General features: G+C 48.3%; 1 protein-coding gene across 1 annotated transcript in view; it reads right to left on the bottom strand.

Moving 5' to 3' along the window:
* The window catches only part of COPB2 (coat protein complex I subunit beta 2), a gene marked incomplete at its 3' end in the record, with an annotated part of 69,670 nt that overhangs the window by 43,472 nt on the left and 7,035 nt on the right, over positions 1 to 19,163 (bottom strand). The window contains 1 exon segment of the mRNA XM_078775792.1: positions 2,157 to 2,243. Coding sequence (XP_078631918.1) covers positions 2,157 to 2,243 — 87 coding nt within the window.

The following is a 19,163-nucleotide window of genomic DNA, read 5'->3' as shown; positions in this document are numbered from 1 at the left end:
CCCAGGATGAGTTGATGTCAGAGGCAGTAGAGATGGGAGACCAGTAATGGGAGACCAGATGGGAGACCAATTCCAGTAATTGTAAACACAATGCCCCAATCCATTCGTCGTTTACGAGAGCGAAGGAAAGAAACTGCGCGTCGTGCTCGCGCTATGGAATCTGACGAAGCACGAGCTGCTCGCCTGACACGCGACGCTACGCGCGTGACAAGGCGTCATGCAGCTGAAACGCACGTACGGCCACGCACTAGTAATAGTAAATACGTGTGATGGAGGTGCTGGCTCAGAACATAAAGGAGGGTTTACCGTGGGAGTTGTTATATGCAGATGATCTGGTGTTGATTGCTGAAAGTATGGATGGACTGAAGGAGAAGATGAACAAGTGGAAGGAATGTATGGAGACAAAAGGTCTGAAGGTGAATATCGGAAAAACGAAGGTGATGGCAAGTGGTAAAGCATGTGGTGAGGTGGAAAGAACTGGGAGGTGGCTGTGTGCTGTGTGCAGGAAGGGTGTCGGAGTGAATTCCATTCAATGTACAATGTGCGGTGAGTGGGTTCATCAAAAATGTAGTGGTTTGAGAGGGTCATTAACCAGTGTGGCAGCTACATTCAAGTGTAAGTTGTGCACAGAGGGAGCTGCAGATGGAGGAAATGTTGAGTTGGATCTTGGAGATGGCGTGAAGCTGGAAGGTGTGAAAACATTTTGTTACCTCGGAGACATGCTGAATGGAGAAGGTGGATCAGACTCGGCAACGGTTGCTCGAGTGAGATGTGCATGGAAGAAGTTTCGGGAACTGAGTGGCGTGCTGACGAGGAGGGGAGTGTCATTGAAGTTGAAGGGAAAAGTGTATGCTGCATGTGTGAGAAGTGTTATGATTTATGGGAGCGAGACATGGGTAATGAACGTAGAGCAGCAACAAAGGTTGGAAAGGGTGGAAATGCGAATGGTTCGATGGATGTGCGGAGTATCGTTGAGAGAGAGGAAGACAAATGATGAATTGTGCAAAATGATGGGAATAGAGCCTGTGATTGATGTTGTGAAGAGGAACAGGTTGAGATGGTTTGGTCATGTGTTGAGGAAGGATAAAAGTGACTGGTTGAGAAGAGTGATGGAAATGAATGTAGAAGGAGGTAGAGGACGGGGAAGACCGAGAAAGACTTGGTTAAAGATGGTGGAAGAAGAAATGCGAGCGAGGGGGTTAACAAGGAGAGATGCAGAAAATAGGGCAAGATGGAGAAGATTGTCATGGGGACCGCAAGGCTAACCCCCACTCTAGCAGGGAAAATGGCCTTAAAATGCATGTTGTTGTTGTTGTTGTTGGGTAAGAGTATATACGATTTACGTCTGCCAAATACGTCGTTACTTTATAAATATCATTACCTACCTTGCGTTGTCTCAACCCACACTTCCGTTGCTGACAGCACACATACTTTCTCGTAACCATTGCCTCAGCCTAAATTGCACACAAACTACTTTGCGTAATGACAAAATGTACATCAATAAAATAATGCACTGTAATGTAGAGTGGCAAGAAGCATTGTAAAAGTATTACCTTAGAAGCAAAAGATTGGATGTTATTTGTCGAATCAACGCTGGTGAACATGCCGCTGATGTTGGCAGGTTACTAAGTTTGCCTCGGACTAAAGGTGTACCATTTTTTTAAATGGACATTCATTGAAAGTCGTGGCTGGTTCGACTGCTTCCGGAAAAGGTACCGTAGGTAAGAAAAATACAAACTAAAATATGGTCTTTATTTTAATTTAAATATGTTTGGTACCAGTAATTGTTTCATTTATATGGGCATTTGAATATAACTGTCATTAACCAAAAAAAGAAGGGTAACATCATAGGTAGAAAGCAAAATATAAGTGTGTGAAATGGTGACGTTAAGAATGCATCCTCTCCTCCCCCTTATTGCATTAACTCTTATGAGAAAATGTGCTTTGATTTATGTCGTTTTGAAAATTATCACACCTTTGAGGAATGCATCCCTGACATAAACCGGGGTCTTACAGTATCAATGGAAAAAAAAATAAAAAGATAAAGTAATTAAAGGACAGTTGAGGGCATTTGTGTTCAAACCTTTTTATGATTTATGCAACACTAAATACAAATAAGCACAATTTTTCACATGGATATATACATATGTACTCACAGCTCCAGCAACCAGCCAGTTCTTGCGAGCAACAAACTTTGCAGCACGAACCGGCAAATCACAGACTTCAAATGACTTGACCAGGGTCTAAAACAAAATAATGACAGGATTGAGCATGTAGCAATGCAGAGGCTCGTCGATGTATATACGGTATAATGCAACATATCTGAGAACGAGTGATCAATCGATGAAGTGCGGGCACAAACATACTTGTATTATGTGCACAGATATTGTACATGACATATTGTGCTGTGTATTGTATGCACACATTATATTATATTATATTATACGTTATATATGCATCCACATATTGTTACGGATTCGGCCCTTCCGTGGTGGTGGTTTTCATCCATATGAAACATTTCTGGTTAGGTATTATTATTCTTATCGGGGTTGGAAGGAAACTGCGATTATTGTTGTTTAAAGGAAAGGGTTATTGTGATTAAAAGGTTAAAAGCGCTCATGGTAAAAATGAAACAGGAAATCGGATCGTGCACCGGAAGACGTCGAGCGAAGAAGACGAGGGCGTGAGGAAGAAGTGGAAAGACGTTTTTTGTTGAAGCTCCGTACCGAGGGTGGTCGAGCGAACATCGCGAGTGAACTTTGAGTCCTTGAAAGGAATCTCGTGTGATTGGTGTTATCGCTGGAGTAGTGAAAAAGCCTGCGAAGTCAGGTACAGGCGTGAGGTTCCGGAGAATCCTCGGCTAAAGGCTTTAGCTCGAGCAAGAGCCGACCGCCATTGTGGACCCTCGCGCGTCGTTCACTGGACAAGGTTTTTTTTGCCGCGTCCGCTGGTCTCACCCTCCGGTGGTCTGCCGGGGCTGAGTGGGCACTAAAGCGGCGTCTGAAGATTGCACTGCGGCTCGCTGATTGAACGGTGCCTGCGCACGTCTGGATCGCGTCTTTGGGAGTTCCCTTTCCACTGCCCGTTTGCTGTGGGTGTGGATCACGTGACAGTCCACGCCTTGCCGACACCTCCTTACTCGCCATCGCCCCATCTCCACTGAGTTAGAGAGACATTGAGGGGTTTCTGTTCCATTCACTGGGAGTGCCGTGAGTTATGTGACTTAGGGGTGGTACCATTCTAAGATATATTGATTGTCTGGATTTGCTATCATTATTGGTAACTAGGGCATGCCCGTACTATATATATGCCCGTACTATATATATATATCTAAAATTATATCCCCCCCCTCTATTTACATGAAATGGTTTGGTCCATTCGCAACGCCAAAGCGAACGGCGAACGGCTAAATCGCCATAGCTCGGTAAGTACTTGTCCGATTAATATGAAACCTTGAAAAGGCACATCCTCGGGTCCCCAGCAATATACCTGGCAAGTTTAAAGTATATCGGACCCGTGGTTGTCGAGAAACAGCGGTCACAGACAAACATACACACATACACACATACACACATACACACATACACACATACACACAGAGATTAATGGAATTATAGATAGATGTTATTCCTGTATGATTTTAAATATATTATTGGTTTGTTTATAACCATTGGAGTGGTTTCCTTATCGATTTCGACACGGAATAACACATCATTCTGCCGTGGCTTTGTTTTTTTTGTATACTGAATCGAGGATCGTGAAAGAGCTAACATTTACTTCACAAACAAATCAACCAGACAAACAAAATATATAAAAAGAGGGAGCGGTAAACAAGATGGGGAGAGAAGGGGAAGCACACAAACACAACATTTGAGAGCAGGGAGATGTGTGGGAGGGAGAGGGCTTGGGGGAAGGAGGCGTGGGAAGGGGGGGGGGGGGGAGGGAGAAGTATAAAACACAAGGACACCAAGGACTTCCAGGACAGAAGTTGGTATTTCAAAAAAGTGGAATTGGCGTGAAATTAGCGGGGGTAGAAAAGATCAAGGTTTTGGATGGGGGAAGATAAGAGATGGTGGTGAACAGCTGTTTTAAAGACCTGGAGTGTGGAGTGGGATTGAAGAGAGTGAGGGAGTTTGTTCCAGAGGCAGGAGAAAAGAGGAATGAAGGAGTGAAGGTGAGCAGAGAGTCTTGATTTTGGCAGTTTGACCATAAGAGGGTTGCAGGCAGATCTTGTGCGACCTGTAGGAATATTTGCGGGACAGAGCCCAGAGAGAGCTGGGGGGGGGGGGGGGGGGCAAGGCCAGAGAGGAGTCGGTAGAAGACGGAAAGACCACCAACCTGCCTGCGGTGAGTGAGTGAGAGGCCCTTGGAGTTAGCTTCATCGCGGGAGATTCCAATGATTCTGAATGCTTTGGTTTCAACAGCGTGAAGACGAGCTAGGTGTGAGGCAGGAGCACCAGACCAGAGGGGAGAGCAGTATTCCATTGAGCTGCAGATGAAAGCCTTGTATGTGGTGAGGAGCTCAGGTGTGCCAAGGAAGGACTTCGCACGACGGAGGATGCCCAGTCGGCGACTGGCTTTGGAGGCCAGCTTGGAAATGTGGTTTTCCCAAGAAAGATCATGGCAGATCGTGAGACCCAAAAGCTTGAGCGACAGAACTTCTTGGAGAGGATTGTTGAGAAAGTAGATGGGAGGGTTGTCCAGTCGATATTTTCGGAGAGACATCATAAGAGTGTGAGATTTGTCAGGATTGAAAGACATGTTCCACTTGTTTGCCCAGTCTGTGATTTTGTCCAGGTCTGCAGAGAGTGAGGAGGCTGCAGACTGCCGATCTGAGGGATGAAGAATGGAGCGACAGAGAGTAGAGTCATCAGCAAAGAGATACAGAGGATTTTCAAGAGTCAGAGAGATCATTGATGAAGATCAGAAAAAGCACAGGGCCCAGGACACTGCCTTGTGGAACTCCAGCCTGAACAGGAAGAGGAGATCAGAGAAACCCATTCAGGGCCACACGTTGACTACGACTAGAGAGGAAGTCCGCCAGCCATGCGTGGAGATTTCCATGGATACCAAAAGAGGAGAGTTTGGTGAGCAGATCGGGGTGCCAGACCATATCGAAGGCACGTGATATGTCAAGGGAGACTGCTCTAATTTCCTGTTTGGCATTGAGGACCTCCATCCATTGTTGAGAAAGCAGAAGCAGCATGTCCAGAGTAGAGTGTCCAGGTCTGAAACCAAATTGATGATCAGAGATCAAGCCATTGGAGAAGAGAAAAGATTTCATATCTGAAGAAATGATGGATTCCATGACTTTGCTGATAATTCGGAGAGGGCTGATTGGTCTGTAGTTGCTGGGATCTGTTTTTGCACCTTTTTTGTGCAAAGCGGTGATGTTGGCAGATTTCCAAGCAGATGGAAGATGACCTTGAGCAAAAGAGAGGGTGAAGAGAACAGAGAGAGGGAGTGAAAGAGCGGAAGAACAGGATTTTAGGACCCGTGGGCTGATGCCATCAGGTCCAGTTGCAGAATCCGAGTCGAGGGTTGACAAACTTTTCCACCTTGTCAGGAGGAAAGTACACAGAGTCCAGGAGTAGCTGGGTATGACTGGGTACGGTGGGTACAGAGAGGGATGGGTTTGGGACACAAGATTTAGAGGCAAACACAGAGTTGAGGCATTCAGCTTTTTCACGTGCGGAGTCAGCCGTGTGGCCATTTGAGGTGAGGGAGGGGATGGAGGGGGAACAAACACCAGAAACAGATTTGACCAGACGCCACCAGGATTTGGAAGAGGGAGACAGATAAGAGAGTTCGGTCCTGAGAACAGAGAGATATTGTTTCCTGGCTCTCCTGAGGGTGGACACACACTTGTTTAGGGCTTTGTGAAAGGAAATGAGATTTCCTTCCGTTGGATTTGCTTTCCAGGAGACGAAAGCAAGTTGTTTCTGGGCAATAGCCTCACCACAAGATTCCGTGTACCATGGACGGGAGGAAGGGTATGACAACAGAAGACGAGATGGGATAAATCTGTGCATGAGAGAGAGCAGTTCTCATGTCACGTCGAGGCTCTTCCCGGGGTTCGGAGGCATACTGAGACCAGGAGGTCAGGGAGGAACACGTAACAATATACACATATTGTATTGTATACAAACATATTATATGTTATTTGTTATGGATCCATCACTTCCGCCTTTGTTATTATATACTTGTAGGATTTTTAGTTTGAGGTAATATTGTTAAGATTTTTGTGTGAAATGGAGATGACTTTAGTAAAAGGGTGAAAAGAAGTGTTTGTGAAGGAAAAAGGCAAACGTGGCAAAGAAACCGGAAGAAAATGGATGGAGAAGGGCAGAGAGAGGAGAGAGTCACGTCGAGGCTGCGAGCGGACTTTTTAAATATTGGTCGCGAATGAGTTGAGGCTTCCCGTGAAAGGGATTGCCCGCGACATCGTCCTATATTATTCGATTGCAATTAAACCTGCGTCTCAGCTTTTATTACCAAGCGTGAGTTATTGTTGGAGAAAAAGCAAGAACCTCCATTACAGGCTTGTACGCCATTTTGTCCTCGAAGAGGCTGTCCGCTTCGTGCATCTTGTTTTGTCGTTGGGATTTCCATATCGACCTCACAGTGTGGATTGCCGTTGGTTTACCTATCGGCTCAATTCCCATATCGACCTCTCAACTCGTAACTCCTCATCCACAGCCGCACCAATACCTTCCTGTTGTTTTGTCGTTCTGCACGGCTTCAACCAGCGTGGAGATTAGTGCACCGACTTTGGGGAATGTTACATTCCACTCACGTTTGGCGTTTCGCGAGTTCATTGTGGAATGATGGTACCATCATATGTATTGTTCATTTGATGCAAGTGACATTTTCATTGTACTTTATTTAATAGCATTATTATTGTGTATGTCAGTTATTAATACAGTTACTTGTTTTGTTCTACAAGTGCATTGGTGTGGTTTTACCATTGTTTATTAGAACACTCAAGATAAGTCTTTCTGCCGTATTCCCACTCCGGACTCTGAGATGCACCGTGGCCGGGTTTTGGGTAGGTAATACGTAACAGTTATATATACAGTGGTACCTCGGCTTACGAGTTTAATCCGTTCCGTGACGGAGCTCGTAAGCCAAATCGCTCGTAAGTCAAAGCAAATTTTCCCATTCAAATGCATTGAAATGCTATTAATCCGTTCCAGCCTCAAAAAAAAAACACCAATTTTTTTTGTTAGGTGCTTTTAAATAACAAAAATGTACTTTATAAATAACAAATAATGTATAAACAAGCACGACCTCGTATATACTGTACATAATACAAGAGAATGTAAAGAAATAAACTGGTTTTATTAAGCAGAGGAGAAGAGCATGCCAGGTGAGGTGTGCGTGTTGTCGACTTGGCGAGGCAGTACGATCGTACTCCTTCTACGATATGTACGATTTTGAAGCAGAAGGAGTCCATAAAGGCTATAACGCCAGCCAAGGGCGTTACGATTATTTCAAAGCTCCGGACCTCTATCCATGAAGATATGGAGAAGTTGTTGTTTGTGTGGTTGAAGGAGAAGCAGCTCGCAGGAGATACCGTGACCGAGAGCATCATGTGTTTGAAAAGATTGAAACTCGGATATCGAGCACGGACCACGAGGTGTTTTTTCTTTTTTCTTAATCTCGGTTTCAGTGAACTTTTGCTCTGTGCTCACGTGTACTGTACCTGTACCTGTAATGGTACGTCAGAGGATGGCACCTGTTGTCATCATATTAAGTGCAAGATGTTCTGCATCGTAAGTTGGTACACCGTGGTCTTTCGGCGGTGTTTAAGCCGGCCGTCTTGGCTTCTGTCACCATTGGCATTGAGTCTTTCGATGTAGGTAGGTCGTTGTGTGCCGGTGCCTTGGCCGAATTCCTTCATTGCTGCATTGTTAGCTCACCTGGTTTTTTATACCACATCTTTGGTTATCGGACCAGCGAATGACGTCATCTCCTCCAAAGTATGGCTTATTCTCACTTGTCTTGGACGATCTTCTACTTCTAGCCTTCCACCGTGCATTTGGTGTCCACTGTACTTACTGTACAGTGCCTGGTAAAATTGATGTAATGGGTTTTTGACCGTCAACGCCATGAACCGCCATGAACCGTCAACGCCATGAACCGCTAACACTCAAAAGCCCATTTATCGCGCCTTATAAAGCAAAACGCAAACCGAAAGCCATGCCTCTCAAGCGAGGCGTGCTTCCGTGGTCACGTGATCCACAGGTGTAGCTCATTATACCCGCACGCGCGACACGCTTTGGCGGTCACGTGACCAGCCACTCTGGAGGCGGGGATCCCCGCCGATGACGTCACCGGCTGGAGCAAGGAGATTCCTCGCTCATGTATTTCGACGATTGCGTGTTTTATATCCAAGCAGAGATGCTTTCACGGCAAGATAACCGCGTGACCGGAACCGGAAGCCACAACCGGAAAATTCAAAAAAATAAATTTTTTGAGCTCGTACATCGGATCTCGGCTCGTATCCCAAAGCAACAAACCGCCCGAGCGACGGCTCGTATCCCGAAAAACTCGTACGTTGGGGCACTCGTAAGCCGAGGTACCACTGTACATATATATAGTATACGCATATTGTAGTGTATACAAACATATATGTTATATACACATATACATATTATATGCATATTGCATCGTATACACATATTATATGTTATATACACACACACATATATATATATATATATATATATATATATATATATATATATATATATATATATATATATATATATATATATATATATATATATATATATATATATATATATATATATATATATTGTTGCGGATATGGGATTTGGCCTCCATCCATATCCGCTTGTAAATATTCCCCTATTTCCCCAATACCCCCCAACTATCCCCAATCCCCCATTCCCTAGTCCCATTGCCTGTAAATAACACTCTGTAGAACCGACCTTCCCCTTTTTCCCCCATTAAATGTCGTGCCCAGGTCCACCGCATCTCACGTAGACAACTTTAGGACCTCTTGCTAGTTATTCTTAGTCTATGTCAGTTAAGGACTCGTTTCCATTAATTCTGACTCTTCGTTGCACCAGAATGTGATTGTATGGCACCAGTAGTGACTTTAGGACCTCCCCATACCTCCTCCCATCTTCCCCATGAAACAACAACTACAACAACGGCGTGCGGGGAGTGTGCGTCCTCACACCGGCTTGGTTAGCCGCCATTGCCATGTGCGCCCACGGGGTTACCACGAAGGGGCTGGCTGTCAGCTCCTCGTCAAGGGCGGAGCCCGGTAACCCCCGCACCCAATAAGAAGCAACGGGCCGATTCCATCTAGGGCGGCGCTAACGTGCCGAGGGCGTGTCACTCCCCGCCGGATATACGCAGCGACTGACCGGACGTGACGTCAGATGCGCCTCAGCCACGAAGGAGAACCAGACGCCACCTCCGAGCGCTGTGAGACCTCCCGCATCTCTGGACCGGACCGGGTCGATTCTGTCCCTGAGCCAAGAGTGCACCTTGAGCCATCGACTACCTGCCTTTCCTTGCCATCAATCCCCGTGTGAGTCAGTCTTGTCCCGTTTATCTGTCGTCTGTCGGGGCTAAGATAAGACCGTGTTTAAGTGCCCACCTTTCTATGCTGTCTCTCTTGTCCTTGTAATCTAACATTCCGCAATATTATAACCTCCTCCGGAGGTCTTGAGAACTGTACCCCTGGTGTTGTGTCATTTTAACCCAGCCGCTGTGTCCTTTCCTCAATTGATTTAGCGTAGCGCGACTCGGCCAAGGTTCGAGTATAATCGGGTAAACTGTGCAGACACGGTCATACCAAACCGCTCGGTAAACTAACATCCAAAGCCGCGGCTGTAACATTTGGTGTCGAGGAGTGGAATTCGGACCTGGGACTAAATTTATTAGGCCCAAATTTTGGAACACCAATTGTACCATTAGGGTAACATTTTGGTGTTGGGAAGTGGAATTCGATCCGGAGCGCGTTTCCCGCGCTCGAAATTATAACGGCGAAATTTGATTTTGTTTTACGAAAATAAAAACCCGAATTTTGAAAGTCGCGCTATGGCAGACCAAGACGGCTGGGTTCCGGTAAAAGAGAGTGAGGCAGGGTCGATCCAGGACCAAAATGAGGGACATAAGGAGAGCGAAGCAGTGAGGGTGGCAGGGTCGCAAAATAGCGTTGTCGCGCACGAGGTGGCCACGGCGTCCACGCCCGCGACCGTAGTGGCGCCGCTGGTAGATTTGAACCTTTTTTTTCTACAAATGAAGGCCCTTATGGACAAGAATAGCGAAGAAATGGAAAGCAGAATGATGGGGGTAATGGGGAACCGGATGGATGCTCAGAGTGAGCGATTGGAGAGCCAATTGGGGGTAATGAGGGACGAAGCGAGGGGTACCGGTGAGGGGTTAGACAATAATTTTAAGGGATTAGACAAGAAATTTGGGAAGTTAGACAATAATTTTGAGGAGTTAGACAAGAAATTTGGGAAGTTAGACAACGGGATAAAAGAGGTGAGAAATGGGTTAATGGGGGTAGAAAACAGAATGGCCGCTCAAGAGAATCAAATGGAAGGGATGCAAAAGGGGTTAGAGGGGTTAGAAAACAGGATGGAAGGCAAATTGAGGGACATGAGGGACCAAGCGGAAAGGGAAGTTAACCAAATGGGGCAGCAGATAGAGGGGGTCAGAATGGGGGTATAAACCAAACTGGATGCTCACAGGGAGGAAATGGAGCAGATGAGGGTGGCATCTGGGCAGGAGATGCAAGTGATGGGAGAGGAGATCAGAAGAGGTGTGAGTGAGGAGGTCGGAGGAGTGCGCGAGGAGGTGAGGCACTGTAAGGAGCACATGGAGAAGGAGGTGAGAGAGGGGACTGTAAAGTTACAAGGGGGCATAGAGGACCTGACGCAGGAAGTAGAACAACTGCCAGAGGGACAAAAAGAACTAACGGACCAGGTAAAGAAGAACACAGCGGTAATAGGAGGGTTAAAAGCGACACAAAACGACATAAAAAACGACTTGATAGCGACAAAGAGGCAATGTCAGATGGTACGTGAGGGACTGACAACGAGGTTGGACGAGGTGATAGAGGTATTATGGAGACGAAGGACCGGCAGGTGAGGACGCACATGGAAACGGTCAAGGTAGCCTTAGAGGACGAACTTGAGGAGACGTACCGGGGAATAAAAGAGGTGAAGCAGAAATTAGAAGAAGTGGAAGAAGGGGTGAGCGAAATTAAGAAGTGACGGAGAGAGGATAAGAAAGAGATAAAAGAGGAGATAAAAGAATTGGTCCAAAGTCTGTGTTTGGATCGTGATGCTGTGCTCATTAACCGGATGAGGGATTCGCAGGTGATGGAGGAGAAGCGAAGAGGAAGAGGACCCAGTGTAAGTGGTGACCAATATGGTCGTGCGTATGATGCGCCAGGGGATTTAAGAAGCTTGGGGGTCGAGATGGACCCGGGTGTTCGTGAGAGGCCGTTGGTGAAGTGTGCGACAGGTCTGGTGTGCGAAAAAGGAGGTGTGCGAGAAAGTCCGACTCTGGGGTGTGTGAGGAAAAAGTGCGTGCCAAGGAGTGAGGGTGCTGGCGAGAGTGAGTCGGTCGTAGCGCGTGTGCGAGGGAGCACATGGAAGCGCGGTGTGGTAAGTGTTACAGAGGGTGTGACGGGAGAGTGTGCGCAGGAGTGTGCGCGAGAGAGGTGTGTAACGGACGGGTGCATGAGGAAAGAGTGCGCTGTCAAAGGCAAGGAAGAATGCACACCTGTGGTGAGTGTTACAGAGGGTGTAACGGGAGAGTGTGCGCGAGAAAGGTGTGTAACGGACGGGTGCATGAGGAAAGAGTGCGCTGTCAAAGGCAAGGAAGAATGCACACCTGTGGTGAGTGTTACAGAGGGTGTAACGGGAGAGTGTGCGCAAGAGTGTGCGCGAGAAAGGTGTGTGACGGACAGGTGCATGAGGAAAGAGTGCGCTGTCAAGAGTAAGGGTGAGTGCGCTGTCAAGAATGGAGGTGAGAGTAGTGAGAGTGACAAGGAGAGCGAGTTGGTTGTGACAGGTGAGCGAGGATGTACACCTGGGATGGAAGGATGCACACCTGGAATGGTAGAGCGTGAGTGGGAATGCACGCTGGAGTTGGTGGTGAGGCACGTGGTTGGGTGTGCGAATGAGAGCACACCTGTGATTGTCACAGAGGAGGTGACAGAGGAGGGGGCGCGAAGAGGTGTGTTGGTGAGGTGTGCGACCAACGAATGTGTGCCAAAGTGTTCGGTGGTCAGGTGTGTGACCAAGGCTGTGAGTGGAATGGGTGTACCTGGGTGTGTAAGGAAAGGTACGAGGAGCATGGAAACGGCTGGATGTGTGAGCAAGGAACGGGCTGCGGGGTGTAAGCGTCCAGGTGAAGCATCGACGGTAACCGGTTTAGAGGTTAGAGCGACTTTTAGCCGAATGGGGCCCTCGGTGCGTGCTGGGCCTCGCTTTGAACGGCCGCGTCCGTGCTCCACTAGGCGGAGCGGGCAGCCCGATAGAAAGGGTCGTCATGGCGACCACTTTTTGTTGAGGCAGTCCGGCAGGTCGAGATCGGGACATTGGATGGCTCCACGCCGAGATGGTGCGTGGGATCTCGGCCCGGGTAAGCCCCCGTCCCTGCACCGAGTGCCGGACGCATCCAGCCGCTGGCACAGAACAACCCGCATTCATGGCTTGGCTTTACGAAGCCGGGCTTTGGACAGGAATTGGCGCACCGAGAGGCATTAGTGAGTAGACTGGGTGATGAGGTTAGTGTTTTGGACCCAAAATTAGAGAAAAACAAAATTTGATGATTGGCAAGGGATTGGCAGTAGTGATTGGCAGATGATGGGTAGTGATTGGCAAAATTTTTAATTTGTTGAAATTTGATGTGCAAAATTGGTAGTGAGCGTTGGGCCCGGTGGGTAAGGCTGGCATCCCTGCCGCCCTTCCCATGTGGGGCAAAGGAGCAATAGTTTATGGGGTGTATGGCAGTGAAAACTAGCCCGGGTGGGTTAGGTTATATTGATAGGGCCCTAGAAGATGACATTAGGTGACGTTAAGGTTAGTTAGTGACTGATACCTGTAGTGGGGACGCAGATAGATTAGTGTGGATTATAATGACGAGGGAGCGCAATAGTTTAAAGGGACGACTGGGAAGCGCAAGTTTTAGAAGGGAGTAGTTAGCTGAGATGATGCCGTGTGTGTGAGAATTGAACAGGTGTGATTGCACAGGTGTGCAACTGGACAGGTGTGTGGAGCAGTGTATGAGTAGTGAGTGTTGTGGATCAGCGCGAATGCGCTTGGGGAGAGAAGGGTGCAGGTGGCACCAGGTGTGAGAGCACAGGTGTGCAGGTACAGGTGTGTGGAGAGAGTTGGAGTAAGTGGTACGGAGTGGTGTGCATGGTGCGAAGGTGTGGATGGGGGAAGAGTGGACCCCTTTCACGAGTACCCGGGGCGGGTAGTGTAAGTGTTAGGTAGAGGGTATAGGTAAATTGTGGTTGGATATTGGCATTTGTGGTGCGGTTGCAGAATGGTGTTGTGGATGGGTGCATTAGTGTTGTGGAAATGGCTGGGCGTGTAGCCTGTTAGTGTGTGTAGTTGGTTGGGCACTCCACCACTGTGAGGATGTCGGCCAGGTGAGGCCGCAGGTGGGCTCTGGGAGCCGGTAGAGTTGTGGATGGGGCCCGAGGATCCGGAGGACGGACCCGGGTAGCCCAGTGCCAGAGAGGGCACCGAGTGGGGAGAGCGCCAGAGGGCCTTCCCCAGGTAGTTAGGTTAGGGTAAGGAGCAGGTAAGCTCGGAGGCAACTGCAGTGGTGGAGGTGTGCAGGTGGGTAGACCCGCTGGGAGAGGTACACGCCACAGCCCAGAAATTGTGCGAGGGCACCGGGAGATGAATCGGGGGAGTGAGACCCCAAATTGAAAAGCACCACAGTTTGGTCAATGGGAATTGGTTTTTAGAACCCATAGTGTAAGAGGGCCAATGGATTGGCAGGGAAAGACCCCGGGTAATGTAAAGTTGTTAAAGTCATTTAGGAAATAGTTAGGATTGATGAACCTGTCGCACCATACGCAGCCACTTACCTGAGGTGATGATGATGACTCCACACCTGTGTTTTCTTTGTTCTGTTGCAGGAAATGAGAATTGCTGTGAGGATTTGTGAGACGCATCACGACGTGGATGAGACATTGGGGTGATCCCATCTCTCCCTCCTTAGGAGGGACTGATGATGAATTGGTAATGGCAAATTTTGATGTTCAGTTGGAGATGGCAAATTTTGATGAGAGTTGAAAATGGCAAATTTGATTGGTTAGGAGGGAGAGAAGACGAATTTGGTTTATGGGAGGAACGGGGAAGACAGTAGGGACGTTTCTTGATTAGTAAAGTAGATGTTTATGGGTAGTGTTGTGTTTTGTGGATACAGTAAGGGGTAAGGGAGGGGCCATGTAGGTTACCTGGTGGGGGGGGGGGGGGCTAGCGTACGGTAGGAACGTACCTGTCTCACCTGGTTCCCATGTGCCCCTAGTGTGCATTACCTTGTGTTGCGTGCACTTTTGCGCCCTTACCACCTTACTCACTTGTCTGCTTCTTTTGTCTCCCACTTCCGAGGATCTGGCTTTGGGGCAGAGAGAGAGGAGAGAGAGGTGCTGGCTCCGCAGTTGTGGGCCTGCACTTTCGCTGCTTGCTGCCTGGATCGATACACCATATGGACCGCAATTTTGGTGGCCACCCACAATGGACCGCAGTTCTTTTGCGGCCAAGCACCACCCGTGGATGGACCTATGGGTCAACGTGGCACCTATGCCATACAGGTGAACCACTTTTAGTTGGCCCCCTGACGGCCACAATACAGAAATGGACGCGGTTGGCGCCTTTCTTTATTTTTAAAGAAGCCAGAAGGCCAAGTGCACCACATGAAGGCAAGACCAGCGGCAGAACATCGGCCGGCTGCGACACCACACCATGATTATTAAACATTTTATTGGTGCACCGGATGGTGCTGACTGTGTGATGGGGTGGTGCTTTTGGTGCTTGGAAGGGGTGCTCTGCACATTATTAAAGGCCGTAAGGCCACAGAGCACTCGTGGGTTGGTGTATCGATGCTGGCATGCGTGCTCTCTCTATGCATAACATCTGCATGTGTTCCTCCAAAAACAGGTCCTGGATCGTAGTGTAAATATCAGCGTAGTCTTGTGTAAATAATGCTCCCTACCGGCTGTATGTTTAGTTTGAAAATTCTTTCCGCGATTCGGTTATCCTGTGGGTGTGTTTCTGTGAGGAGAAGGGTGCAACGTCGCAGGGGGACATATTTACTCATTTGTGAATATCTGTAAAACTGTCGCACTCAGGGTAGAGTTAATAGTAGAGGGAACTACATCTGAGTGCCACGCTAAAGTAGGTAAAAATTTATCGGGTCGGGACGCCCCGAGGGTAGAGAAGGGTGCAATGTTGCGGATATGGGATTTGGCCTCCATCCATATCCGCTTGTAAATATTCCCCTATTTCCCCAATACCCCCCAACTATCCCCAATCCCCTAGTCCCATTGCCTGTAAATAACACTCTGTAGAACCGACCTTCCCCTTTTTCCCCCATTAAATGTCGTGCCCAGGTCCACCGCATCTCACGTAGACAACTTTAGGACCTCTTGCTAGTTATTCTTAGTCTATGTCAGTTAAGGACTCGTTTCCATTAATTCTGACTCTTCGTTGCACCAGAATGTGATTGTATGGCACCAGTAGTGAGTTTAGGACCTCCCCATACCTCCTCCCATCTTCCCCATGAAACAACAACTACAACAACGGCGTGCGGGGAGTGTGCGTCCTCACACCGGCTTGGTTAGCCGCCATTGCCATGTGCGCCCACGGGGTTACCACGAAGGGGCTGGCTGTCAGCTCCTCGTCAAGGGCGGAGCCCGGTAACCCCCGCACCCAATAAGAAGCAACGGGCCGATTCCATCTGGGGCGGCGCTAACGAGCCGAGGGCGTGTCACTCCCCGCCGGATATACGCAGCGACTGACCGGACGTGACGTCAGATGCGCCTCAGCCACGAAGGAGAACCAGACGCCACCTCCGAGCGCTGTGAGACCTCCCGCATCTCTGGACCGGACCGGGTCGATTCTGTCCCTGAGCCAAGAGTGCACCTTGAGCCATCGACTACCTGCCTTTCCTTGCCATCAATCCTCGTGTGAGTCAGTCTTGTCCCGTTTATCTGTCGTCTGTCGGGGCTAAGATAAGACCGTGTTTAAGTGCCCACCTTTCTATGCTGTCTCTCTTGTCCTTGTAATCTAACATTCCGCAATATTATAACCTCCTCCGGAGGTCTTGAGAACTGTACCCCTGGTGTTGTGTCATTTTAACCCAGCCGCTGTGTCCTTTCCTCAATTGATTTAGCGTAGCGCGACTCGGCCAAGGTTCGAGTATAATCGGGTAAACTGTGCGAACACGGCGGCCATTCCGCTCGGCCCACCATAACATCAAAGTCGTGTCCGTTACAATATATATATATATATATATACATACACTCAACCCTCGGCTATCGCGCCTAATTGGTGCCGCTATCGGTGCGCGCTAGCCGAAATCGCGATAGCCGAACTGAAGAACGTATGGTAATAATTCTAATTGGTGCCAGGACCCCCAAGTTGACCACATATTTAACCTATTTTTGCCACTTTTTTACCAAGTGTTTCTGCCATATAAAGAAACATTAACATATAAAGAAACATTAAAACAAGATTCACAAGATGTAAATAAAAATAAAATGGTAAAAAAGTACCTTTTTACCATTTTATTTACCTTTTTGGGAACAATGAGGGGCTTAGGTGGTTGGGTAGGTTCCGAGGCTTGGGTGGAGTCTTATTGACCACCCCTACGTGCCTCTAACTCGTCCAGGATTGCGTCAGCTGAAGCACCAGAGAAGCACTCAACGTCAGAGGGTTCGTCAAAGACAGAGGGCTGTGCCTCATTGCGACGCCGTAAGCAGGGTCGGCGTCATGGGGGGGCATTCGCGGGCCATGCCCACCCAAATGAGTTATTGTGCCCCCACACCCACCTGCAGGCCAAGCCTTTGGCGCCAAACTTGCACGTCGGCTATATTTTGTTCTGTGTGTGTGTGTGTGTGTGTGTGTGTGTGTGTGTGTGTGTGTGTGTGTGTGTGTGTGTGTGTGTGTGTGTGTGTGTGTGTGTGTGTGTGTGTGTGACTTTGCAGCATGTTTTTAAATTGGAACTGGGTTGGTGTGTTGGTTGTTGACGGCAAACTCTTATTATCAAGCATTTACATCATAGATTGAGGTCTCGAACGGCAGTTTGTGCTCCGCCCCCCTGCGGTGACACTAATATCCCCCGATTAGACTTGTTCTGACGCCGAATCTGGCCGTAAGAATTCGATGATCTGGCGTTGCCGGAGGGAGTTGACGTGGGCATGATACTGCTCCTCGTAACCTGCCAGTGCAGTATTAATAAAGGAGCACCTTGCTTCACTGTTGATTGTTAAATCTTATCTACGTTTCTACGATAATCATGGTTTTGGTAAATACCTCGCACTGTTGATTCATTTATCCCAAATTTATTTCCAACACTTCGCTTTTTTTCACCATTGTCTATCAACTGCACAATTTCGAATTTCTGAGCATAAGTTAAGTTCTTCCTTTTCTTGATTTCTCTTTCCCCACGCTCGGTGATAACGTAGCACCCTTTCCACCATTTCCGGTGCGCTATAGCGCGTATTTGGGGCGCGATAGTCGTGTGTTGTGCAGATTTTTAGGTAGCCGCGATAGCCGAGAAACGCGATAGCTGAGTTCGCGATAGCCGAGGGTTGAGTGTATATATATATATATATTTTGTATACTAGATCGAGGCTCGTGAAAGAGCGAACATTAATCACACAGAAAGACAAACCGACACAAAAACATATAACATCGGGAGCGGTAGACAAGATGGGGAGAGAGGGGGAAGGACACAAACACAACATTTGAGAGCAGGGACCGAGAGACATGGAGACATCGAGAGATCTGAGAGAGGGCGAGGGCTCTGGGGGGGGGGGGCATGGGTAGGGGGGGGGTGGGAGAGGTATAAAACATATGGACACGGCCAGGACCTCCAGGAAAGAAGTTGGAATTTCAAACAAGGTGGATCTGGGGTAAATTAGCGGGGGTAGAAAAGATCAAGGTTTTGGATGGGGGAAGATAAGAGATGGTGGTGAACAGCTGTTTTAAAGACCTGGAGGGAGGAGTGGGATTGAAGGGAGTGAGGGAGTTTGTTCCAGAGGCGGGAGAAAAGAGGAATGAAAGAGTGAAGGTGAGCAGAGAGCCGAGATTTCGGCAGTTTAACCATCAGAGGGTTGCTGGCAGATCTTGCGCGACCTGTAGGAATATTTGGGGGACAGAGCACAGAGAGAGCTGGGGGTGCAAGGCCGGAGAGGAGTCGGTAGAAGACAGAAAGACCACCTACCTGCCTGCGGTGAGTGAGTGAAAGGCCCTCAGAGATAGCTTCATCGCGGGAGATTCCAATAATTCTGAAAGCTTTGGTTTCAACAGCGTGAAGCCGAGCTAGGTGTGAGGCAGGAGCACCGGCCCATAGGGGAGAACAGTATTCCATTGAGCTGCAGATGAAAGCCTTGTATGTGGTGAGGAGCTCAGGTGTGCCGAGGAAGGACTTCGCACGACGGAGGATGCCCAGTCGGCGACTGGCTTTGGAGGCCAGCTTGGAAATGTGGTTTTCCCAAGAAAGATCATGGCAGATCGTGAGACCCAAAAGCTTGAGCGACAGAACTTCTTGGAGAGGATTGTTGAGAAAGTAGATGGGAGGGTTGTCCAGTCGATATTTTCGGAGAGACATAGTAAGAGTGTGAGATTTGTCAGGATTGAAAGACACGTTCCACTTGTTTGACCAGTCTGTGATTTTGTCCAGGACTTCAGAGAGTGAGGAGGCTGCAGACTGCCGATCTGAGGGAAGAGGAATGGAGCGGCAGAGAGTGGAGTCATCAGCAAAGAGATAGAGAGGATTTTCAAGAATGTCAGAGAGATCATTGATGAAGACCAGAAAAAGTACAGGGCCCAGAACACTGCCTTGGGGAACTCCAGCCTGAACAGGAAGAGGAGATGAGAGAACCCCATTCAGGGCCACACGTTGACGACGACTAGAGA

The sequence above is a fragment of the Myxine glutinosa genome, chromosome 4 (genome assembly GCF_964187855.1).
Source record: "Myxine glutinosa chromosome 4, kmMyxGlut1.1, whole genome shotgun sequence".
Classification (NCBI taxonomy): Eukaryota; Metazoa; Chordata; class Myxini; order Myxiniformes; family Myxinidae; genus Myxine; species Myxine glutinosa.
Note: the sequence above shows the minus strand (reverse complement) of the source record. Positions and strands in the feature narration are given on the sequence as shown.